The following is a 20,283-nucleotide window of genomic DNA, read 5'->3' as shown; positions in this document are numbered from 1 at the left end:
TACACTATGTTAAGGCACATTGTAACAGTACATTACCATCTCAGATACACTATGTTAAGGCACATTGTAACAGTACATTACCCCAGGAAGATACACTATGTTAAGGCACATTGTAACAGTACATTACCCCACAGATACACTATGTTAAGGCACATTGTAACAGTACATTACCCCGCAGATACACTATGTTAAGGCACATTGTAACAGTACAGTAACACTGCAGATACACTATGTTAAGGCACATTGTAACAGTACATTACCCCTCTACACTATGTTAAGGCACATTGTAACAGTACATTACCCTCTGTGATACACTATGTTAAGGCACATTGTAACAGTACAGTAACACTGTGTTTATACACTATGTTAAGGCACATTGTAACAGTACATTACCCCGCAGATACACTATGTTAAGGCAGATTGTAACAGTACAGTAACACTGCAGATACACTATGTTAAGGCACATTGTAACAGTACATTACCCCGCAGATACACTATGTTTATATTGTAACAGTATAGATGAGATACACTGTTAAGGCACATTGTATATACATGAGATACACTATGTTAAGGCACATTGTAACAGTACATTACCCCGCAGATACACTATGTTAAGGCACATGTGTTTATATACATTACCCCCCGAGATACACTATGTTAAGGTTTGTAACTGAGATACATTGTTACCCCCCGCAGATACACTGTGTTAAGGCACATTGTAACAGTAGAGATAACTCTGCAGATTATATACTATGTTAAGGCACATTGTGTTTATATACCCCTGAGAGATACACTATGTTAAGGCACTGTGTTTATATACTGAGAGATAGCTGATACACTATGTTTATATACTGAGAGTAGCAGTGACTCTGTGATACACTATGTTAAGGCACATTGTAACAGTTTATAACACTGCAGATAGCTGACTATGTTTAAGGCACATTGTTTATATACTAGAGATACACTGAGATACACTATGTTATATACTTGTAACAGATGATGACTCTGCAGTTTATACACTGATGTTAGATGATGACTCTTGTTTACAGTACTGAGAGATGCAGATACACTATGTTAAGTTTATAGTACAGTAAGACTGCAGATACATACTGTGACTTATTTATATACTGAGAGAAAAGATGCCATGACTCTGTGTTTATATACTGAGAGATAGATGAAGACTCTGTGTTTATAGGAAGAACTGAGAGATTCCATGCTGACTCCTTTTTATATACTGAGAGTTTTACATGATGAACTCTCTGATGTTTATATGGACTAGAGATAGATGATGACTCTGTGTTTATATACTGTTTCAGATAGATGATGACTCTCTGTGTTTATATACTGAGAGATAGATGATGACTTCTGTGTTTATTACTGAGATATAGATGACTCTCTGTGTTTATATACTGAGAGATAGATGATGACTCTCTGTGTTATACTGAGATACTGATGAGTGTTTATATACTGAGAGATAGATGATGACTCTCTGTGTTTATATACTGAGAGATAGATGATGACTCTCTGTGTTTATATACTGAGAGATAGATGATGACTCTCTGTGTTTATATACTGAGAGATAGATGATGACTCTGTGTTTATATACTGAGAGATAGATGATGACTCTCTGTGTTTATATACTGAGAGATAGATGATGACTCTGTGTTTATATACTGAGAGATAGATGATGACTCTGTGTTTATATACTGAGAGATAGATGATGACTCTCTGTGTTTATATACTGAGAGATAGATGATGACTCTGTGTTTATATACTGAGAGATAGATGATGACTCTGTGTTTATATACTGAGAGATAGCTGATGACTCTCTGTGTTTATATACTGAGAGATAGATGATGACTCTGTGTTTATATACTGAGAGATAGATGATGACTCTCTGTGTTTATATACTGAGAGATAGATGATGACTCTCTGTGTTTATATACTGATATATAGCTGATGACTCTCTGTGTTTATCTACTGAGAGATAGATGATGACTCTGTGTTTATATACTGAGAGATAGATGATGACTGTCTGTGTTTATATACGGAGATATAGCTGATGACTCTCTGCCTTTATATTTCCCCCCTCACACACACACTCTCTGTGTTTATATACGGGCCCTGGCACACATGCAAGCACGCACCAACCCTGTGTTTATATACACACGATGACTCTGTGTTTACACAGTACTGAGAGATAGATGATGACTGTCTGTGTTTACACACAGGCACGCGCATACACACATACATGCACACACACACACACACACACACACACACACACACACACACACACACACACACACACACCTCTGGTCTTCTCCTGTCCTCTTCACTAATGGCCTTTCCTCTTTAGGGAAAATGGTTAGAACAGAGGGGTTTCCTGACTCCTCTCCTCTCCTCTCCTCTCCTCTCCTCTCCTCTCCTCTCCTCTCCTCTCCTCTCCTCTCCTCTCCTCTCCTCTCCTCTCCTCTCCTCTCCTCTCCCTCCTCCCCTCCTCCCCTCCCTCTCCCCCCTCCCCTCCCCTCCCCTCCCCTCTCCTCTCCTCTCTCTCCTCCCCTCCTCCCCCTCCCCTCTCCCCTCTCCTCTCCTCTCCTCTCCTCTCCTTACCTCTCCTCTCCTCTCCCCTCCCCTCCCCTCCCCTCCCCTCTCCTCCCCCTCCCCTCTCCTCTCCCCCCCTCCCCTCTCTTCCCCTCTCCTCTCCTCCCCTCTCCTCTCCTCTCTTCCCCTCTCTCCTCTCCTCCTCCTCTCTCTCTCCTCTCCTCTCCTCTCCTCCCCTCTCTTCCCCTCTCCTCTCCTCCCCTCTCAACTCCTGTCTGACTGGTCGTGGTAATAAAGAAGTTTTTAGAAATAACTGCCAGTGTAAATGTCAATGATTCAGCTCAGTTCACATCACATACAGTATACGACTGCAGTGAGGAGGTAAAGCTGGTATACAATGCTTTCGGAAAGTATTCAGACCCCTTGACTTTTTCCTAATTTTGTTACGTTACAGCCTTATTCTAAAATGGATTAAATAAAACACTTTCCTCAGCAATCTACACATAACACCCCATAATGACAAAGTGAAAACAGGTTGGCACATTTATCAAAAAAACAAACAGAAATACCTTATTAACAAAACTATTGAGACCATTTGCTATGAGACTCGAAATTGAGCTCAGGTGCATCCTGTTTCCATCATCCTTGAGATGTTTCTACAACTTTATTGGAGTCCACCTGTGGTAAATTCAATTGATTTAGACATGATTTGGAAAGGCACAAAACTGTCTATATAAGGTCCCACAGTTGACATTGCATGTCACAGAAAAACCAAGCCATGAGGTCAAATGAATTATCCGTAGAGCCCTGAGAAAGTATTGTGTTGAGGCACAGATCTGGGGAAGGGCACCAAAACATATTGGCAGCATTGAAGGTCCCCAAGAACACAGTGGCCTCCATAATTCTTAAATGGAAGAAGTTTGGAAGCACCAAGATTCTTCTGCGAGCTGACCGTCCGGCCAAACAGCAATCGGGGGAGAAGGGCCTTGGTCAGGGAGGTGACCAAGAAGTAAGTATGCTTAGGATAACATGTAATATGTTTTTTTCTTTCAGTGTCACAATAAGGACAACCTGATTTCTCCTAAATGTATTTCCTTCTAAATGAAGAGTATCTCTAACATCTCTGCCTATAAAGTGTTTCTTGGTTCAACCCAAGTCCTCTTGATCTTTGAGAAGGAAATGGGATGTCACTGAACGTGTAACCATTGGTTATTATCTTCCTTCCGCGTAATATCTTTGTTATTATCTTGCTTTGTAATATCCTTGTTCTTACCTTGTTCTGGTCAGTCCAGTACAGGAAGTAGCCCTGGGGGTCGACTCGTAAGGTCACCGGGGTCACCGTAGTAGAGTCCTGTAGAGAGAGAAAGGTACCATTTGTGAGAGAGGGAAAGGTGTGCGTGTGTGTGTGTGTGTGTGTCTGCGTGTGTGTGCGATAGAAAAAGTAGTAAGCTGCCGTGCATGTTATTGTCTGTGAGAGACACCTACACACACGCGCACACGCACACACACACAGATTGGCAGCCCTAGGCCAGGGCCGTCTTTACATAGCAACTGCAGATATTATTGGCTGTTTCTATAAAAAGCTGTGGCGTTTCTGTCCGTAGTCGCCAGCCCAGCGCAGCGCTCAGCTGAACAAACTGGATGATTATCTTCCTGTATGTCCTTCCTTACCCTGAAGAATCACACAGGATTATATACAACACCACTGAACACACTTTTAAACCATTGTTGCATCACAGAACCAAACCTAATGGTTTTCTGAGAAAAAATGACATAGATCTACGACTGTATGGTATAGATCTACGACTGTATGGTATAGATCTATGACTGTATGGTATAGACCTACGACTGTATGGTATAGACCTACGACTGTATGGTATTGGTCTACGACTGTATGGTATAGATCTACAACTGTGTGGTATAGGTGTATGACTGTATGGTATAGATCTACGACTGTATGGTATAGATCTACAACTGTATGGTATAGACCTACGACTGTATGGTATAGATCTACGACTGTATGGTGTAGATCTACGACTGTATGGTATTGATCTACAACTGTATGGTATAGACCTACGACTCTATGGTATAGACCTACGACTGTATGGTATAGATCTACGACTGTATGGTATAGATCTACGACTGTATGGTATTGATCTATGACTGTATGGTATAGATCTACGATTGTATGGTATAGATCTATGACTGTATGCTATAGACCTACGACTGTATGGTATTGATCTACAACTGTATGGTATAGACCTACGACTCTATGGTATAGACCTACGACTGTATGGTATTGATCTACAACTGTATGGTATAGACCTACGACTCTATGGTATAGACCTACGACTGTATGGTATAGATCTACGACTGTATGGTATAGACCTACGACTGTATGGTATTGATCTACAACTGTATGGTATAGACCTACGACTCTATGGTATAGACCTACGACTGTATGGTATAGATCTACGACTGTATGGTATAGACCTACGACTGTATGGTATTGATCTATGACTGTATGGTATAGATCTACGATTGTATGGTATAGATCTATGACTGTATGCTATAGACCTACGACTGTATGGTATAGATCTACGACTGTATGGTATAGATCTACAACTGTATGGTATAGACCTACGACTGTATGGTATAGATCTACGACTGTATGGTGTAGATCTACGACTGTATGGTATTGATCTACAACTGTATGGTATTGATCTATGACTGTATGGTATAGATCTACGATTGTATGGTATAGATCTATGACTGTATGCTATAGACCTACGACTGTATGGTATAGATCTACGACTGTATGGTATAGATCTATGACTGTATGGTATAGACCTACGACTGTATGGTATAGACCTACGACTGTATGGTATAGATCTATGACTGTATGGTATAGACCTACGACTGTATGGTATAGATCTATGAGATGGTATAGATCTACGACTGTATGGTATAGATCTGACTGTATGGTATAGATCTATGACTGTATGGTATAGACCTACGACTGTATGGTATAGACCTACGACTGTATGGTATAGATCTATGACTGTATGGTATAGACCTACGACTGTATGGTATAGATCTATGACTGTATGGTATAGATCTACGACTGTATGGTATAGATCTACGACTGTATGGTATAGATCTATGACTGTATGGTATAGACCTACGACTGTATGGTATAGGTCTATGACTGTATGTTGTTCATTATGTTGAAGGATGTGTTCTATGACATCATGTTATGGTGCAGATTATATACAGGTAACTGCCAAAATAAAGGAAACACGTGTAAATTAGGGATACAAAATATATTGAAAGCAGGTGCTTCCTCACTGGTGTGGTTCCTAACACAATTAAGCAATTCATCTGGATCTGGGAAACTGGCCCTAGATGTCTAGTATTTATTATACTGTATGTCTAGGATCTATAGCTGTCTGACTGGGGGCAGCTCTGTCATCTGGTCTGGTCATCTTTAACAGCGTGAACCAGCCAGACAGAACTGAAATGGTGGTACCTGATGTACACACTGACTCCTCTGACCAGAACTGACTGCTATCGTATCGATCCTACTCTATTACAGAAAGCAGACGGACGGACGGAGGGAGGTGGGGAGGGAGGGAGAGAGAGAGAGAGATAAAAAGAATGAATGTGTGAGAGACACTTAGGCAGATAGCAAAAGTGATAAACAAAGAGGGACCTGGAAGAGACAGACAGACAGACAGACAGACAGACAGACAGACAGACAGACAGACAGACAGACAGACAGACAGACAGACAGACAGACAGACAGACAGACAGACAGACAGACAGACAGACAGACAGACAGACAGACAGACAGACAGAACAAGACAACATCCATATGCAAGATGCTGAAAACGATTTGTGAGAGAATTTTAAGCACTTGCTATGGTGACGTTTGCTATGGCAACAACGATTCGTTGTGACTCTGTAACATATTCAAGAAGGATTGATTTGGTCAACTTACACACAGGAAGAACATGCCATGACTCATGACAAATCAGAGGGAAGATGCACTATATCAAGTCCTGGTATATAGAGTTGATGACAAAAATGAGATATTAAGACTATGGCAATGGTTGTAGTGTTTGTCACTGGTTGAAAAAAATGACTTTCCCAATAGTCCTGAACTTCACAGAGGATTGATGGATTATGTTGCAACATCAGGCTGTGAGAGTTAAAGATGGCTGGTCGCCATTGACAATCTGCTTAATGATGTGAAAACAGCCATTTTCACAAGCCTGGTGGAACAAGCCTGATCGCTGCGTTCATCATTGTACTTCACATGGTTTCACTAGGCTGCGTTTTGGCCATCTTCTCCTCTTCTTCATGACCAACTCTCCCTGGCCACAGCTACACACACATGAAGTCATTATGACTTCCTCAGAGGCTATCATTGGGGGAGGGGGGTGACTCACTGACTCTCACTCTCTGGGTCTGCATTCACACACATCTCAGAGGATAGACTAGTCTTAAGAGCTAAAAGGTTTTCTCAATTTCTTTCCAACAAAATCTTACACCAGGGAAGGAAATCGCCATCATTACAAGGAGTTTTTCCAATTTCGGAGTAATTGTGATCGTTAAGAGGTTTTGTCTCAGCTCTCCTTTGAGTGAAGGGACAGAGGGAAGCAGGCAGACAGAGTTGGGACAGCCTCCGTGGACTGTGGATCCACCCCTCACAGTGGTGTTCCATACCATTAGCCATAGCCTAAAAATAGGGATTGTTCTGATTGCTTAGCTTCTGCATTATAACAATGTCTGGGTGATTAGCAGTACAGACAGATGGAGTTTACGAAGTAAAATGGTCTTCAAACCCACAGAAATGATTTGGTATGAGAAATACTTGATAAAATCTCTTTCCTGCTTCCTCTCTTCTTCTCTGTCTTTCTTTCCCTCCCTTCCCTCTCCCTCTCTCCCCTCTCCCGCCCTTCCCTCTACCCTCCCTTCCCTCTCCCTCTCTCCCCTCTCCCCTCTCCCGCCCTTCCCTCTACCCTCCCTTCCCTCTCCCTCTCTCCTTCTTCCTTTCTCCTTGCTCTACAACACTTGTGTCAGACAGTGTACATATGTAGGATCTTAATTTGATCTATATTGTCACAGCAAAATAAACCTGAAACATTTGTCCCTAATGTTGCTTGATATGTGATCAGGCTATTAGCTGGCCAACAGTAAGCTACATGAAAAGTATGGTACTGTTGATATAACTGTGTGATAGGACAATTCTCAGCAACAAAAGAGTGATCAAATTAAGATCCTACATCTGTAATACAATAACTGCATTCTGGCCACTCCATGCCATCTCCACCATGCTGAGAGGATTTAGTTTCCATCTCGGCTCAATATCGTACCAATCACTCCACTCTCCTTGCTCCACTGTTTGGTCATGTATGGTCAAGGTTCCCCATGGTTACCATGACACTTATTTTCTGACATCCAGCTGAGACAGGGGAAAGGTTTTGATTTCGAACTTACTGGATGATCTATATCTGTCTGCCTCTGTCTCTCTATATCCCTTCTGTCTCTTCTATCCCCTCTGACTCTCTCTATCCCCTCTGTCTCTCTCTCTCTCCCCTCTGTCTCTCTGTCTCTCTCTCTATCCCCTCTGACTCTCTCTATCCCCTCTGTCTCTCTCTCTCCCCTCTGTCTCTCTCTCCCCACTGTCTCTCTATCCCCTCTGTCTCTCTCTCGCTCCCCTCTGTCTCTCTCGCTCCCCTCTGTCTCTCTCTCTATCCCCTCTGTCTCTCTCTCGCTCCCCTCTGTCTCTCTCGCTCCCCTCTGTCTCTCTCTATCCCCTCTGTCTCTCTCTCTATCCCCTCTGACTCTCTCTATCCCCTCTGTCTCTCTCGCTCCCCTCTGTCTCTCTCTCTATCCCATCTGTCTCTCTCTCACTCCCCTCTGACTCTCTCTCTCCCCACTGTCTCTCTCGCTCCCCTCTGTCTCTCTCTCTATCCCCTCTGTCTCTCTCGCTCCCCTCTGTCTCTCTCTCTATCCCTTCTGTCTCTCTAGCTCCCCTCTGTCTCTCTCTCTATCCCCTGTGTCTCTCCCTGTGTCTCTCCCTACCCTCGGTCTCTCTATATGCATGTATGTGTGTGTGTGTGTGTGTGTGTGTGTGTGTGTGTGTGTGTGTGTGTGTGTGTGTGTGTGTGTGTGTGTGTGTGTGTCAGGAAAGACTTGGTGGACTGTGGGGTCTGGAAAGTGGCCATGGAAGAGGTCCCCACCCTAATCCGAAAACTACAAAAACACGGCTAGCACACGATAACACATCAACATGGGGAAACACACACACCTCACAACATACCACCATATACAGATGGAGAAAAGAGAGAGACAGAGAGACAGAGAGACAGAGACAGGAGAGACAGGAGAGAGAGAGGAGAGAGAGACAGAGACAGGAGAGAGAGGAGAGAGAGGAGAGAGAGAGACAGAGACAGGAGAGACAGGAGAGAGAGACTGCGAGACAGGAGAGACAGGAGAGAGAGGAGAGAGAGACTGAGAGACAGGAGAGACAGACAGGAGAGACAGGAGAGAGAGACAGAGAGACAGGAGAGAGAGGAGAGAGAGACTGAGAGACAGGAGAGAGAGGAGAGAGCGACTGAGAGACAGGAGAGAGAGGAGAGAGAGGAGAGAGACAGGAGAGGAGAGAGAGACAGAGAGACAGGAGAGAGAGAGAGAGACAGGAGAGACAGGAGAGACAGGAGAGAGGAGAGAGAGAGAGAGACTGAGAGACAGGAGAGAGAGGAGAGAGACAGGAGAGAGAGGAGAGAGAGACAGAGAGACAGGAGAGAGAGGAGAGACAGGAGAGAGAGACAGAGAGACAGGAGAGAGAGGAGAGAGCGACTGAGAGACAGGAGAGAGAGGAGAGAGGAGAGACAGGAGAGAGAGGAGAGAGACAGGAGAGAGAGGAGAGAGGAGAGACAGGAGAGAGAGGAGAGACAGGAGAGAGAGACAGGAGAGACAGGAGAGAGAGGAGAGAGAGACAGGAGAGACAGGAGAGAGAGGAGAGAGCGACTGAGAGACAGGAGAGAGAGGAGAGAGCGACTGAGAGACAGGAGAGAGAGGAGAGAGACAGGAGAGAGAGGAGAGACAGGAGAGAGAGGAGAGAGACAGGAGAGACAGGAGAGAGAGACAGGAGAGACAGGAGAGAGAGGAGAGAGACAGGAGAGACAAGAGAGAGAGAGAGAGAGAGACAGGAGAGACAAGAGAGAGACAAGAGGAGAGAGAGACAGGAGAGACAGGAGAGAGAGGAGAGAGCGACTGAGAGACAGGAGAGAGAGGAGAGAGGGAGAGACAGGAGAGAGAGACAGAGAGAGAGGAGAGACAGGAGAGAGAGGAGAGAGAGACAGAGACAGGAGAGAGAGAGAGAGACAGGAGAGACAGGAGAGAGAGGAGAGAGAGACAGGAGAGAGAGGAGAGACAGGAGAGACAGGAGAGAGAGGAGAGACAGGAGAGACAGGAGAGAAGGGAGAGAGAGACTGAGACAGGAGAGAGAGGAGAGAGAGACAGGAGAGACAGGAGAGAGAGGAGAGAGCGACTGAGAGACAGGAGAGAGAGGAGAGAGACAGGAGAGAGAGGAGAGACAGGAGAGAGAGGAGAGAGACAGGAGAGACAGGAGAGAGAGACAGGAGAGACAGGAGAGAGAGGAGAGAGACAGGGGAGACAAGAGAGAGAGGAGAGAGAGAGGAGAGACAAGAGAGAGAGGAGAGAGAGAGGAGAGAGGAGAGAGACAGGAGAGAGAGAGAGAGAGAGAGACAGAGACAGGAGAGAGAGGAGAGAGACAGGAGAGACAGGAGAGAGAGGAGAGAGAGACAGGAGAGAGAGGAGAGACAGGAGAGAGAGACAGAGACAGGAGAGAGAGAGAGAGAGACAGGAGAGAGAGAGAGAGAGAGACAGGAGAGACAAGAGAGAGAGGAGAGAGAGACAGGAGAGAGAGGAGAGAGAGACAGGAGAGAGAGGAGAGAGAGACAAGAGAGAGAGGAGAGAGAGACAGGAGAGAGAGGAGAGAGAGACAGGAGAGAGAGGAGAGACAGGAGAGAGAGACAGAGACAGGAGAGAGAGGAGAGAGAGACAGGAGAGACAGGAGAGAGAGGAGAGACAGGAGAGAGAGGAGAGAGACAAGAGAGAGAGGAGAGAGAGACAGGAGAGAGGGAGAGAGAGACAAGAGAGAGAGGAGAGAGAGACAGGAGAGAGAGGAGAGAGAGACAGGAGAGAGAGGAGAGACAGGAGAGAGAGACAGAGACAGGAGAGAGAGGAGAGAGAGACAGGAGAGACAGGAGAGAGAGGAGAGAGCGACTGAGAGACAGGAGAGAGAGGAGAGAGACAGGAGAGAGAGGAGAGACAGGAGAGAGAGGAGAGAGACAGGAGAGACAGGAGAGAGAGACAGGAGAGACAGGAGAGAGAGGAGAGAGACAGGAGAGACAAGAGAGAGAGGAGAGAGAGACAGGAGAGACAAGAGAGAGAGGAGAGAGAGACAGGAGAGAGAGGAGAGACAGGAGAGAGAGGAGAGAGAGACAGGAGAGAGAGGAGAGACAGGAGAGACAGGAGAGAGAGGAGAGACAGGAGAGACAGGAGAGAAGGGAGAGAGAGACTGAGAGACAGGAAAGAGAGACAGAGAGAGACAGGAGAGAGAGGAGAGAGATACATTTTTAATTGCTATTAAAGACTCATTAATGTTTATGTATAAAAAATGTAGTTGCGTATTAGACTGACACTGTGACGATGTTTGATGCCTATCAAAATATCGGAATACACTGTCATCGCTTGTTTGCGCTGCTCTGCTACAACGACAATGATAACACCGCAGTATCAGGCAACAGTTCCGCTATAGCAATCACCATCACACAGTTGGCAGGTGCACACAGTGGCATTTCCAACGCAGATTCCACCAAATACTCCGTTGTTAATTGGCTACTTGACAATTGTATGTTATTTATTTAGGCTCCCTAGGCGAAAAAAAAAACGTAAGTTGCAAACCTTTTTTTCCCCACATGTCCATGCTGTGTGTAAAATAAAACAAGTTGTTTTAGCTATGAGAAACGCTTTGCAGTAAGTAGCCTTCTTTTAATGTAGGCTAATCTTACCCAGAGACGATAGGCTTCTAGCAGAGCCGTGCTAAACAGCGGTGCGCAATACATTTTAATCAAGGTCATTTAGCTGCTACTGACTGGCGTGGGTATTGGGTATTACAATAGAGGTTGGTGATAGGCTACCAGTATACAACTCATTCAACCCGAGGTTTATAACGTTCAATTGTATAGTTTTGTAGAGATTCAGGTGGATCTGTATACCGTTTTGAAACGATTATGGATTCAATATCACACTATTGTGTCAGCTTTCTCTGTTACACGGTTAATTCAAGGCAATGAGCAATCTGAAAAGGCACGCACGCACGCGCACGGATTGCGCACACATACAGAAAAATACATGCACGCACACCATGAAATGTAAACCAAACATTCGAATTAACTGTGTTATTTCCACGTTTTAGATTGTCACACAACTATAGCGCTTTCATATCACCAACCAATAGGCTATAACCGAGGTAAAGCGATAGTTTACTATTCCCTTAAAACAGCCAGTTGAGACTGTTGCACTGTGGCAAATGCATAACACATGCGTTACAGTGCCGTGGTAAATGGGTAACACATGCGTTACAGTGCCGTGGTAAATGTGTAACACATGCGTTACAGTGCCGTGGTAAATGGGTAACACATGCGTTACAGTGCCGTGGTAAATGGGTAACACATGCGTTACAGTGCCGTGGTAAATGTGTAACACATGCGTTACAGTGCCGTGGTAAATGTGTAACACATGCGTTACAGTGCCGTGGTAAATGGGTAACACATGCGTTACAGTGCCGTGGTAAATGCATAACACATGCGTTACAGTGCCGTGGTAAATGCATAACACATGCGTTACAGTGCCGTGGTAAATGGGTAACACATGCGTTACAGTGCCGTGGTAAATGGGTAACACATGCGTTACAGTGCCGTGGTAAATGGGTAACACATGCGTTACAGTGCCGTGGTAAATGTGTAACACATGCGTTACAGTGCCGTGGTAAATGCATAACACATGCGTTACAGTGCCGTGGTAAATGCATAACACATGCGTTACAGTGCCGTGGTAAATGTGTAACACATGCGTTACAGTGCCGTGGTAAATGCATAACACATGCGTTACAGTGCCGTGGTAAATGCATAACACATGCGTTACAGTGCAGTGGTAAATGTGTAACACATGCGTTACAGTGCCGTGGTAAATGGGTAACACATGCGTTACAGTGCCGTGGTAAATGTGTAACACATGCGTTACAGTGCCGTGGTAAATGGGTAACACATGCGTTACAGTGCCGTGGTAAATGTGTAACACATGCGTTACAGTGCCGTGGTAAATGTGTAACAAACATTGACTACACAAAGGACAGTGACAAAGCCGTCCACTCTGACAAAAAAAAAATACTTACATCATCCCATTTCATAAATTTGTTGCCCTTTCTCAGGCTCTCGCTCACAAACACGGGCTTGAGCTGCAGCGCGTGAACTCCTGGCTGAGCTCCGGCCATTGACTCATCTACTCTCCTCAACCGACAGCAGAAGAAACGGTTTTAATTCCTTCGCCCTTTCTCTCCCTTTCGCCTGCTTTCCTAAACGAAATTACCCTTCTGTTGAGAAGAACTGTAGGCTGACCAAAACCCCACTAGTGTTGGTAGTATCTAATCCCCGCATGGGTTAGCGGGTCTTTGCTTTGAAGCTCCAGGCGCAGCGGAGGGACCGAGTGAAGTCCGCTGGTGACGAGAGGGAGAGAGACTGAATGAGTGTGTCTGCACTCCCATTTAAAAACAGTTAATGCGGGGGACGAGTTCAGTGGCTCTATGTGATCTAGCGCCTCCCTGCGCTCAAGGCATCTTGGATAGTAGGCACACACACACACACACACACACACACACACACACACACACACACACACACACACACACACACACACACACACACACAACGAGAGAGCGAGAGAGCACTGTTAGACAAGTGAGATAAGTGGCCAAATTGACCACAAGCACTCTTGGATGTGTGATGATGTTGACTGACAGTTGGAAGGATAATTATTGTAAACAATATGTAACAGATGTTTTTACTCACAGATTCTTTTATGGACAAGATGTTGGACCTCCTCTAGTTCCACTGTCACCTGACTGAACTGTACTGAACATAGAACATAGTGCATGATGCTTTTCTATGGGAAACAAGGATAGGGATTGTTTCAGATGAAGAATGTGCTACAGATGTGTTGTGTCTATATCATCAGCACACAACTGATCACAACTTCAGATGACTCAAAAGACAATTATCTCCAATTCTATATTATTATTTATACCTTGAAGTGTTGTCCCTCTCTCCTTGATTTGATTGGAGAAGACATTTCCCATCTCTCTGATGGTGACAGTCAATGACTGGTCCTCCTCCATCACTCTACCCACTCACGCTGCAAGTACTTCTTAAGAGAACTGCAGAGAAGAAAACAACTTCTGAGAGGGCTGGACTGTCAGTCATAGTCACAGTCACAGAGACATGGGTCAAAACCTTTTTGGAGTTTTGACTTTGTTGTCAGAAAGAAGGGTCCTTCTGGGTATCAAAACGCCCACACCACTTCCTAAAATGTCCTAAAAGGAATGTACCAATATTCATACTGACATTTTCCTCTTGGTGGTCAGTGGACACTCCAGCTATCAAACTTGTCAAACTCGTCAAAACTTTGACTGACAGATTTCATGTCTGTGTGAAATGGAAGTGGTGCTGGCTTCTTGTCCCACGTCAATAATGATTGATTACTCCTGACACACACACCTCTGGGACTATGTGTATGCGCGTGCCTGTGTGTGTGTACACGTGTGCCAGGGCCCATGTGTGTGTGTGTGTGTGTGTGTGTGTGTGTGTGTGTGTGTGTGTGTGTGTGTGTGTGTGTGTGTGTGTGTGTGTGTGTGTGTGTGTGTGTGTGTGTGTGTGTGTGTGTGTGTGCATGCCTGTGTGTGTGTGTGTGTGTGCATGCCTGTGTGTGTGTGTGTGTGTGTGTGTGTGTGTGTGTGTGTGTGTGTGTGTGTGTGTGTGTGTGTGTGTGTGTGTGTGTGTGTGTGTGTGTGTGTGTAGTGTGCATGCCTGTGTGTGTGTGTGTGTGTGTGTGTGTGTGTGTGTGTGTGTGTGTGTGTGTGTGTGTGTGTGTGTGTGTGTGTGTGTGTGTGTGTGTGTGTGTGTGTGTGCATCTTTCAAAAGGCTATTTTGTTAACAGCAGCACTGCTGGCAAACAAACATGGATTTGAAGTCAGTTGTGTGTCCTTTCAATAACCCACAGCCTCATGTCTGATGTAAAGCTTTATTACACACCAAACAAAGAAACTACATTGCACTCAGCTTATTAAAACACAGATATACCATAAAAATCAATCACTTATAGTGATCAGAAACCATATAGCGAAAGATCTCTACTATTGTAAATAGTTCACTTTTAAGAGTCAATCTGTTAGAAGAATCAAATCGCCAAGGGTGGATGAAATTATATTAAGAACAGTGCGCTATATGGCTTTCTTGTAGTATAATTAAACAAGAAGGCCCGCGGGGCTGTGGTATATGGTCAATATACCACAGCAAATGGCTGTTCTTAGAAACAAAAACAAACCCCTGAGGAGCCTTATTGCTATTATAAACTGGTTACCAACCTAATTAGAGCAGTAAAAATAAAGATTTTGTCAGAGCCATGGTGTACGGTCTGAGATACCACGGCCACTTTATTATAATCATTTTACGGGTGCTTATATTTCTCCTATTACACACAAGTTTGTAATGGAATTGTGTTTCTTGCATATCCCAACTCCCCCAGAGACACCTTCAGGGAGTGGGTTCAAGGCCAAGGTCACCATTGTACAGCACTCCTGGAGCAAGTAGGGTTGAGTGTCTTGCTCAAGGGCACAGCAACAGATTGTTCACCTTGTCAGCTCCGGTATTCAAAATGGTGACCTTTCAGTTACTGGCCCAGCGCTCCAACGACTAGGCTAGCTCGTATTGCTCTCTTCTACCATAACTGTCTAACACAAAAATAGTGTGGTAACATTTCTCTGAATAGCACAGTAGTACACTCCACACCACACACAAGGTTGCACCAGAGGGCAGGGATCATCAAGCACTAGATTCAGCTGCACACCACATTTTTCTGGACTGGATCGTCAGGGGGCTAGAAAATGATTTTAAAAATACGTTTTAGATTGCAAATTGACCGCAATAAGTCCAAACAGATATAACATTTGATGAAAACATAATGCAAACCTTTCTTACATTTGAAAACATGATGCGAACCTTGTTTACATTTGTGTACGATCACATACAGTGCCTTCAGAAAGTATTCACACCCCTTGACTTATTCCACATTTTGATGTGTTACAGCCTGAATTCAAAAAGGATTCAATTGACTTGTTTTTCTCACTCATCTACACACTCATCTACACACTCATCTACACACTCATCTACACACTCATCTACACACAATACCCAATATTGACAAAGTGAAAACATGCTTTTTTATTTTTAGCAAATTTCAGGAAAAGGAAATACAGAGAGATCTCATTTACATAAGTATCACACCCCTGAGTCAATACTTTGTAGAAGTACCTTTGGCAGTGATTACAGCTGTGAGTCTTTCTGGGTAAGACCCTAAGACCTTTCCACACCTGGATTGGTAGTGATTACAGCTGTGAGTCTTTCTGGGTAAGACCCTAAGACCTTTCCACACCTGGATTGGTAGTGATTACAGCTGTGAGTCTTTCTGGGTAAGACCCCCAAGACCTTTCCACACCTGGATTGGTAGTGATTACAGCTGTGAGTCTTTCTGGGTAAGACCCTAAGACCTTTCCACACCTGGATTGGTAGTGATTACAGCTGTGAGTCTTTCTGGGTAAGACCCTAAGACCTTTCCACACCTGGATTGGTAGTGATTACAGCTGTGAGTCTTTCTGGGTAAGACCCTAAGACCTTTCCACACCTGGATTGGTAGTGATTACAGCTGTGAGTCTTTCTGGGTAAGACCCTAAGACCTTTCCACACCTGGATTGGTAGTGATTACAGCTGTGAGTCTTTCTGGGTAAGACCCTAAGACCTTTCCACACCTGGATTGGTAGTGATTACAGCTGTGAGTCTTTCTGGGTAAGACTCTAAGACCTTTCCACACCTGGATTGGTAGTGATTACAGCTGTGAGTCTTTCTGGGTAAGACTCTAAGACCTTTCCACACCTGGATTGGTAGTGATTACAGCTGTGAGTCTTTCTGGGTAAGACCCTAAGACCTTTCCACACCTGGATTGGTAGTGATTACAGCTGTGAGTCTTTCTGGGTAAGACCCTAAGACCTTTCCACACCTGGATTGGTAGTGATTACAGCTGTGAGTCTTTCTGGGTAAGACCCTAAGACCTTTCCACACCTGGATTGGTAGTGATTACAGCTGTGAGTCTTTCTGGGTAAGACCCTAAGACCTTTCCACACCTGGATTGGTAGTGATTACAGCTGTGAGTCTTTCTGGGTAAGACCCTAAGACCTTTCCACACCTGGATTGGTAGTGATTACAGCTGTGAGTCTTTCTGGGTAAGACCCTAAGACCTTTCCACACCTGGATTGGTAGTGATTACAGCTGTGAGTCTTTCTGGGTAAGACCCTAAGACCTTTCCACACCTGGATTGGTAGTGATTACAGCTGTGAGTCTTTCTGGGTAAGACCCTAAGACCTTTCCACACCTGGATTGGTAGTGATTACAGCTGTGAGTCTTTCTGGGTAAGACTCTAAGACCTTTCCACACCTGGATTGGTAGTGATTACAGCTGTGAGTCTTTCTGGGTAAGACTCTAAGACCTTTCCACACCTGGATTGGTAGTGATTACAGCTGTGAGTCTTTCTGGGTAAGACCCTAAGACCTTTCCACACCTGGATTGGTAGTGATTACAGCTGTGAGTCTTTCTGGGTAAGACCCTAAGACCTTTCCACACCTGGATTGGTAGTGATTACAGCTGTGAGTCTTTCTGGGTAAGACCCTAAGACCTTTCCACACCTGGATTGGTAGTGATTACAGCTGTGAGTCTTTCTGGGTAAGACCCTAAGACCTTTCCACACCTGGATTGGTAGTGATTACAGCTGTGAGTCTTTCTGGGTAAGACCCTAAGACCTTTCCACACCTGGATTGGTAGTGATTACAGCTGTGAGTCTTTCTGGGTAAGACCCTAAGACCTTTCCACACCTGGATTGGTAGTGATTACAGCTGTGAGTCTTTCTGGGTAAGACCCTAAGACCTTTCCACACCTGGATTGTGGAACATTTGCCCATTATTCTTTTCAAAATTCTTAAAGTTCTGTCAAATTTGTTGTTGATCATTGCTAGACAACCATATTCAGGTCATAGATTTTCAAGCAGATTTAACTCAAAACTGTAACTCAGCCACTCAGGAATGTTCAGTGTCTTCTTGGTAAGCAACTCCAGTGTAGAGTTGGCCTTGTGTTTTAGGTTATTGTCCTGCTGAAAGGTGAATTAATCTCCATGTGTCTGGTGGAAAACTGACCGAACCGGGTTTTCCTCTAGGATTTTGCCTCTGCTTAGCTACAGTTGAAGTTGTAAGTTTACATACACTTAGGTTGGAGTCATTAAAACTCGTTTTTCAACCACTCCACAAATTTCTTGTTAACAAACTATATATTTTTTTGCCTCATTTGAGTTGCTGAGGGAAACTTATAATCTTCCCAGAAGTAACGTATTCAGATACCTACAAATTAGAGACTATGTTAAATGTTAAAATGTTAAAACACCTCCCAACATTTGGGAATGCTAAAACTTCCATGTTTGACGGATGCATAAAAAGATGCCCCACCTCAGACAAACTGATATCGCGTCTATATGATGCTTTTCAATCTGTTAGCACACCTTCTACAGGTGCCATCAAGGCAAAATGGGAGGAAGAACTAGGGACTGACATCTCGGTGGCAGACTGGGAAGAGAGCTTGGAGTATATCCACACATGCTCCATTAATTCCAGACATCGTCTCATACAATTCAAGGTATTACACAGATTACACTATTCCAAAACTAAACTGCATAGGATATTTCCTGATACATCCCCTACATGTGATAAATGTCAGGCTACACAGGGTACACTACGCCACTGCTTTGCCCTATGCTCTAGCTTGCATGGTTATTGGTGTGGAATTTTTCGGAGACTTCAATAGACCTAGACCCGCTTCTGATAATCCTGGGAGTGTCTCAGTCCCTAAACGGATTAACCAACCCCCCAAAACAACTCATCTCTTACAGTCTCATTTCGGCAAAAGAATGTATATTGTTGTTTTGGAAAAGGAGGGAAGCGCCCTCTACCAAATTATGGCTCAGCGAATTGGCAAAAACTGTACACTTAGAAATAATTATATATATTCTGAACAATAAATTATCAACATTTGCTGGCCCCGGGCAGTTGGGGGGATAAGGGGGGATAAGGGGGGGGGATAAGGGGGGGGATAAAGGGGGAATAGGTGGGGGGTACATCTACCCTCGTTCTTTCTACATGTCCTTGTCCTGTAGGTCTTGTTTTGTAATATTTGACTCTACCTTTGGGCAGCATGTGCTGGCCCCGCCACCTGAGCAGTTGGGGGAGGGGGGATAAAGGGGGAATAGGTGGGGGTACATCTACCCTCGTTCTTTCTACATGTCCTTGTTCTGTAGGTCTTGTTTTGTAATATTTGACTCTACCTTTGGGCAGCATGTGCTGGCCCCGCCACCTGAGCAGTTGGGGGGAGGGGGAGGGGATAAGGGGGATAAAGGGGGAATAGGTGGGGGGTACATCTACCCTCGTTCTTTCTACATATCCTTGTTCTGTAGGTCTTGTTTTGTAATATTTGACTCTACCTTTGGGCAGCATGTGCTGGCCCCGCCACCTGAGCAGTTGGGGGGAGGGGAGGGGGGATAAGGGGGATAAAGGGGGAATAGGTGGGGGGTGACATCTACCCTCGTTCTTTCTACATGTCCTTGTTCTGTAGGTCTTGTTTTGTATTATTTGTTTTGTACCTTGAACTCTGGGTCTTGTTGTTCCTGTCTGCTCTTTTATGTTTAGATAAGAATTGTATACCTATACACCATTCTTGTGTGTGTTCAATAAAAAATATTTGAACGAACAAACTATAGTTTTGGCAAGTCGGTTAGGACATCTACTTTGTACATGACACAAGTCATTTTTCCAACAATTGTTTACAGACAGATTATTTCACTTATAATTCACTGTATCACAATTCCAGTGGGTCAGAAGTTTACATACACTAAGCTGACTGTGTCTTTAAACAGCTTGGAAAATTCCAGAAAATGATGTGATGGCTTTAGAAGCTTCTGATAGGTTAATTGACATCACTAGAGTCAATTGGAGGTGTACCTGTGGCTGTATTTCAAGGCCTACCTTCAAACGCAGTGCCTCTTTGCTTGACATCATGGGAAAATCAAAAGAAATCAGCCAAGACCTCAGAAAAAAAAGTATAGACCTCCACAAGTCTGATTCATCCTTGGGAGCAATTTCCAAATGCCTGAAGGTACCACCTTCATCTGTACAAACAATAATATGCAAGTATAAACACCATGGGACCACGCAGCCGTCATACCACTCAGGAAGGAGACGTGTTCTGTCTCCTAGAGATTAACATACTTTGGTGTGAA

General features: G+C 44.4%; 1 protein-coding gene across 4 annotated transcripts in view; it reads right to left on the bottom strand.

Annotated features, from left to right (window-relative positions):
- LOC112251520 (1-phosphatidylinositol 4,5-bisphosphate phosphodiesterase beta-1-like) overlaps positions 1–13,401 on the bottom strand; it is a 281,755-nt gene extending 268,354 nt beyond the window's left edge. For all 4 annotated transcript variants that reach the window (XM_042300899.1, XM_042300898.1, XM_042300896.1 and 1 more), the window contains exons 1-2: positions 13,037–13,401; positions 3,818–3,895 (exon numbers count right to left, since the gene is read on the bottom strand). In XM_042300899.1, the coding sequence (XP_042156833.1) occupies positions 3,818–3,895; positions 13,037–13,135 (177 nt within the window). In that variant the 5' untranslated portion in view covers positions 13,136–13,401. The remainder of the gene's footprint in view (positions 1–3,817; positions 3,896–13,036) is intronic.
- Positions 13,402–20,283: the final 6,882 nt, after the last annotated feature.

The sequence above is a fragment of the Oncorhynchus tshawytscha genome, linkage group LG18, assembly GCF_018296145.1.
Source record: "Oncorhynchus tshawytscha isolate Ot180627B linkage group LG18, Otsh_v2.0, whole genome shotgun sequence".
Lineage (NCBI taxonomy): Eukaryota > Metazoa > Chordata > Actinopteri > Salmoniformes > Salmonidae > Oncorhynchus > Oncorhynchus tshawytscha.
This window is presented reverse-complemented; position numbering and strand designations above follow the sequence as displayed.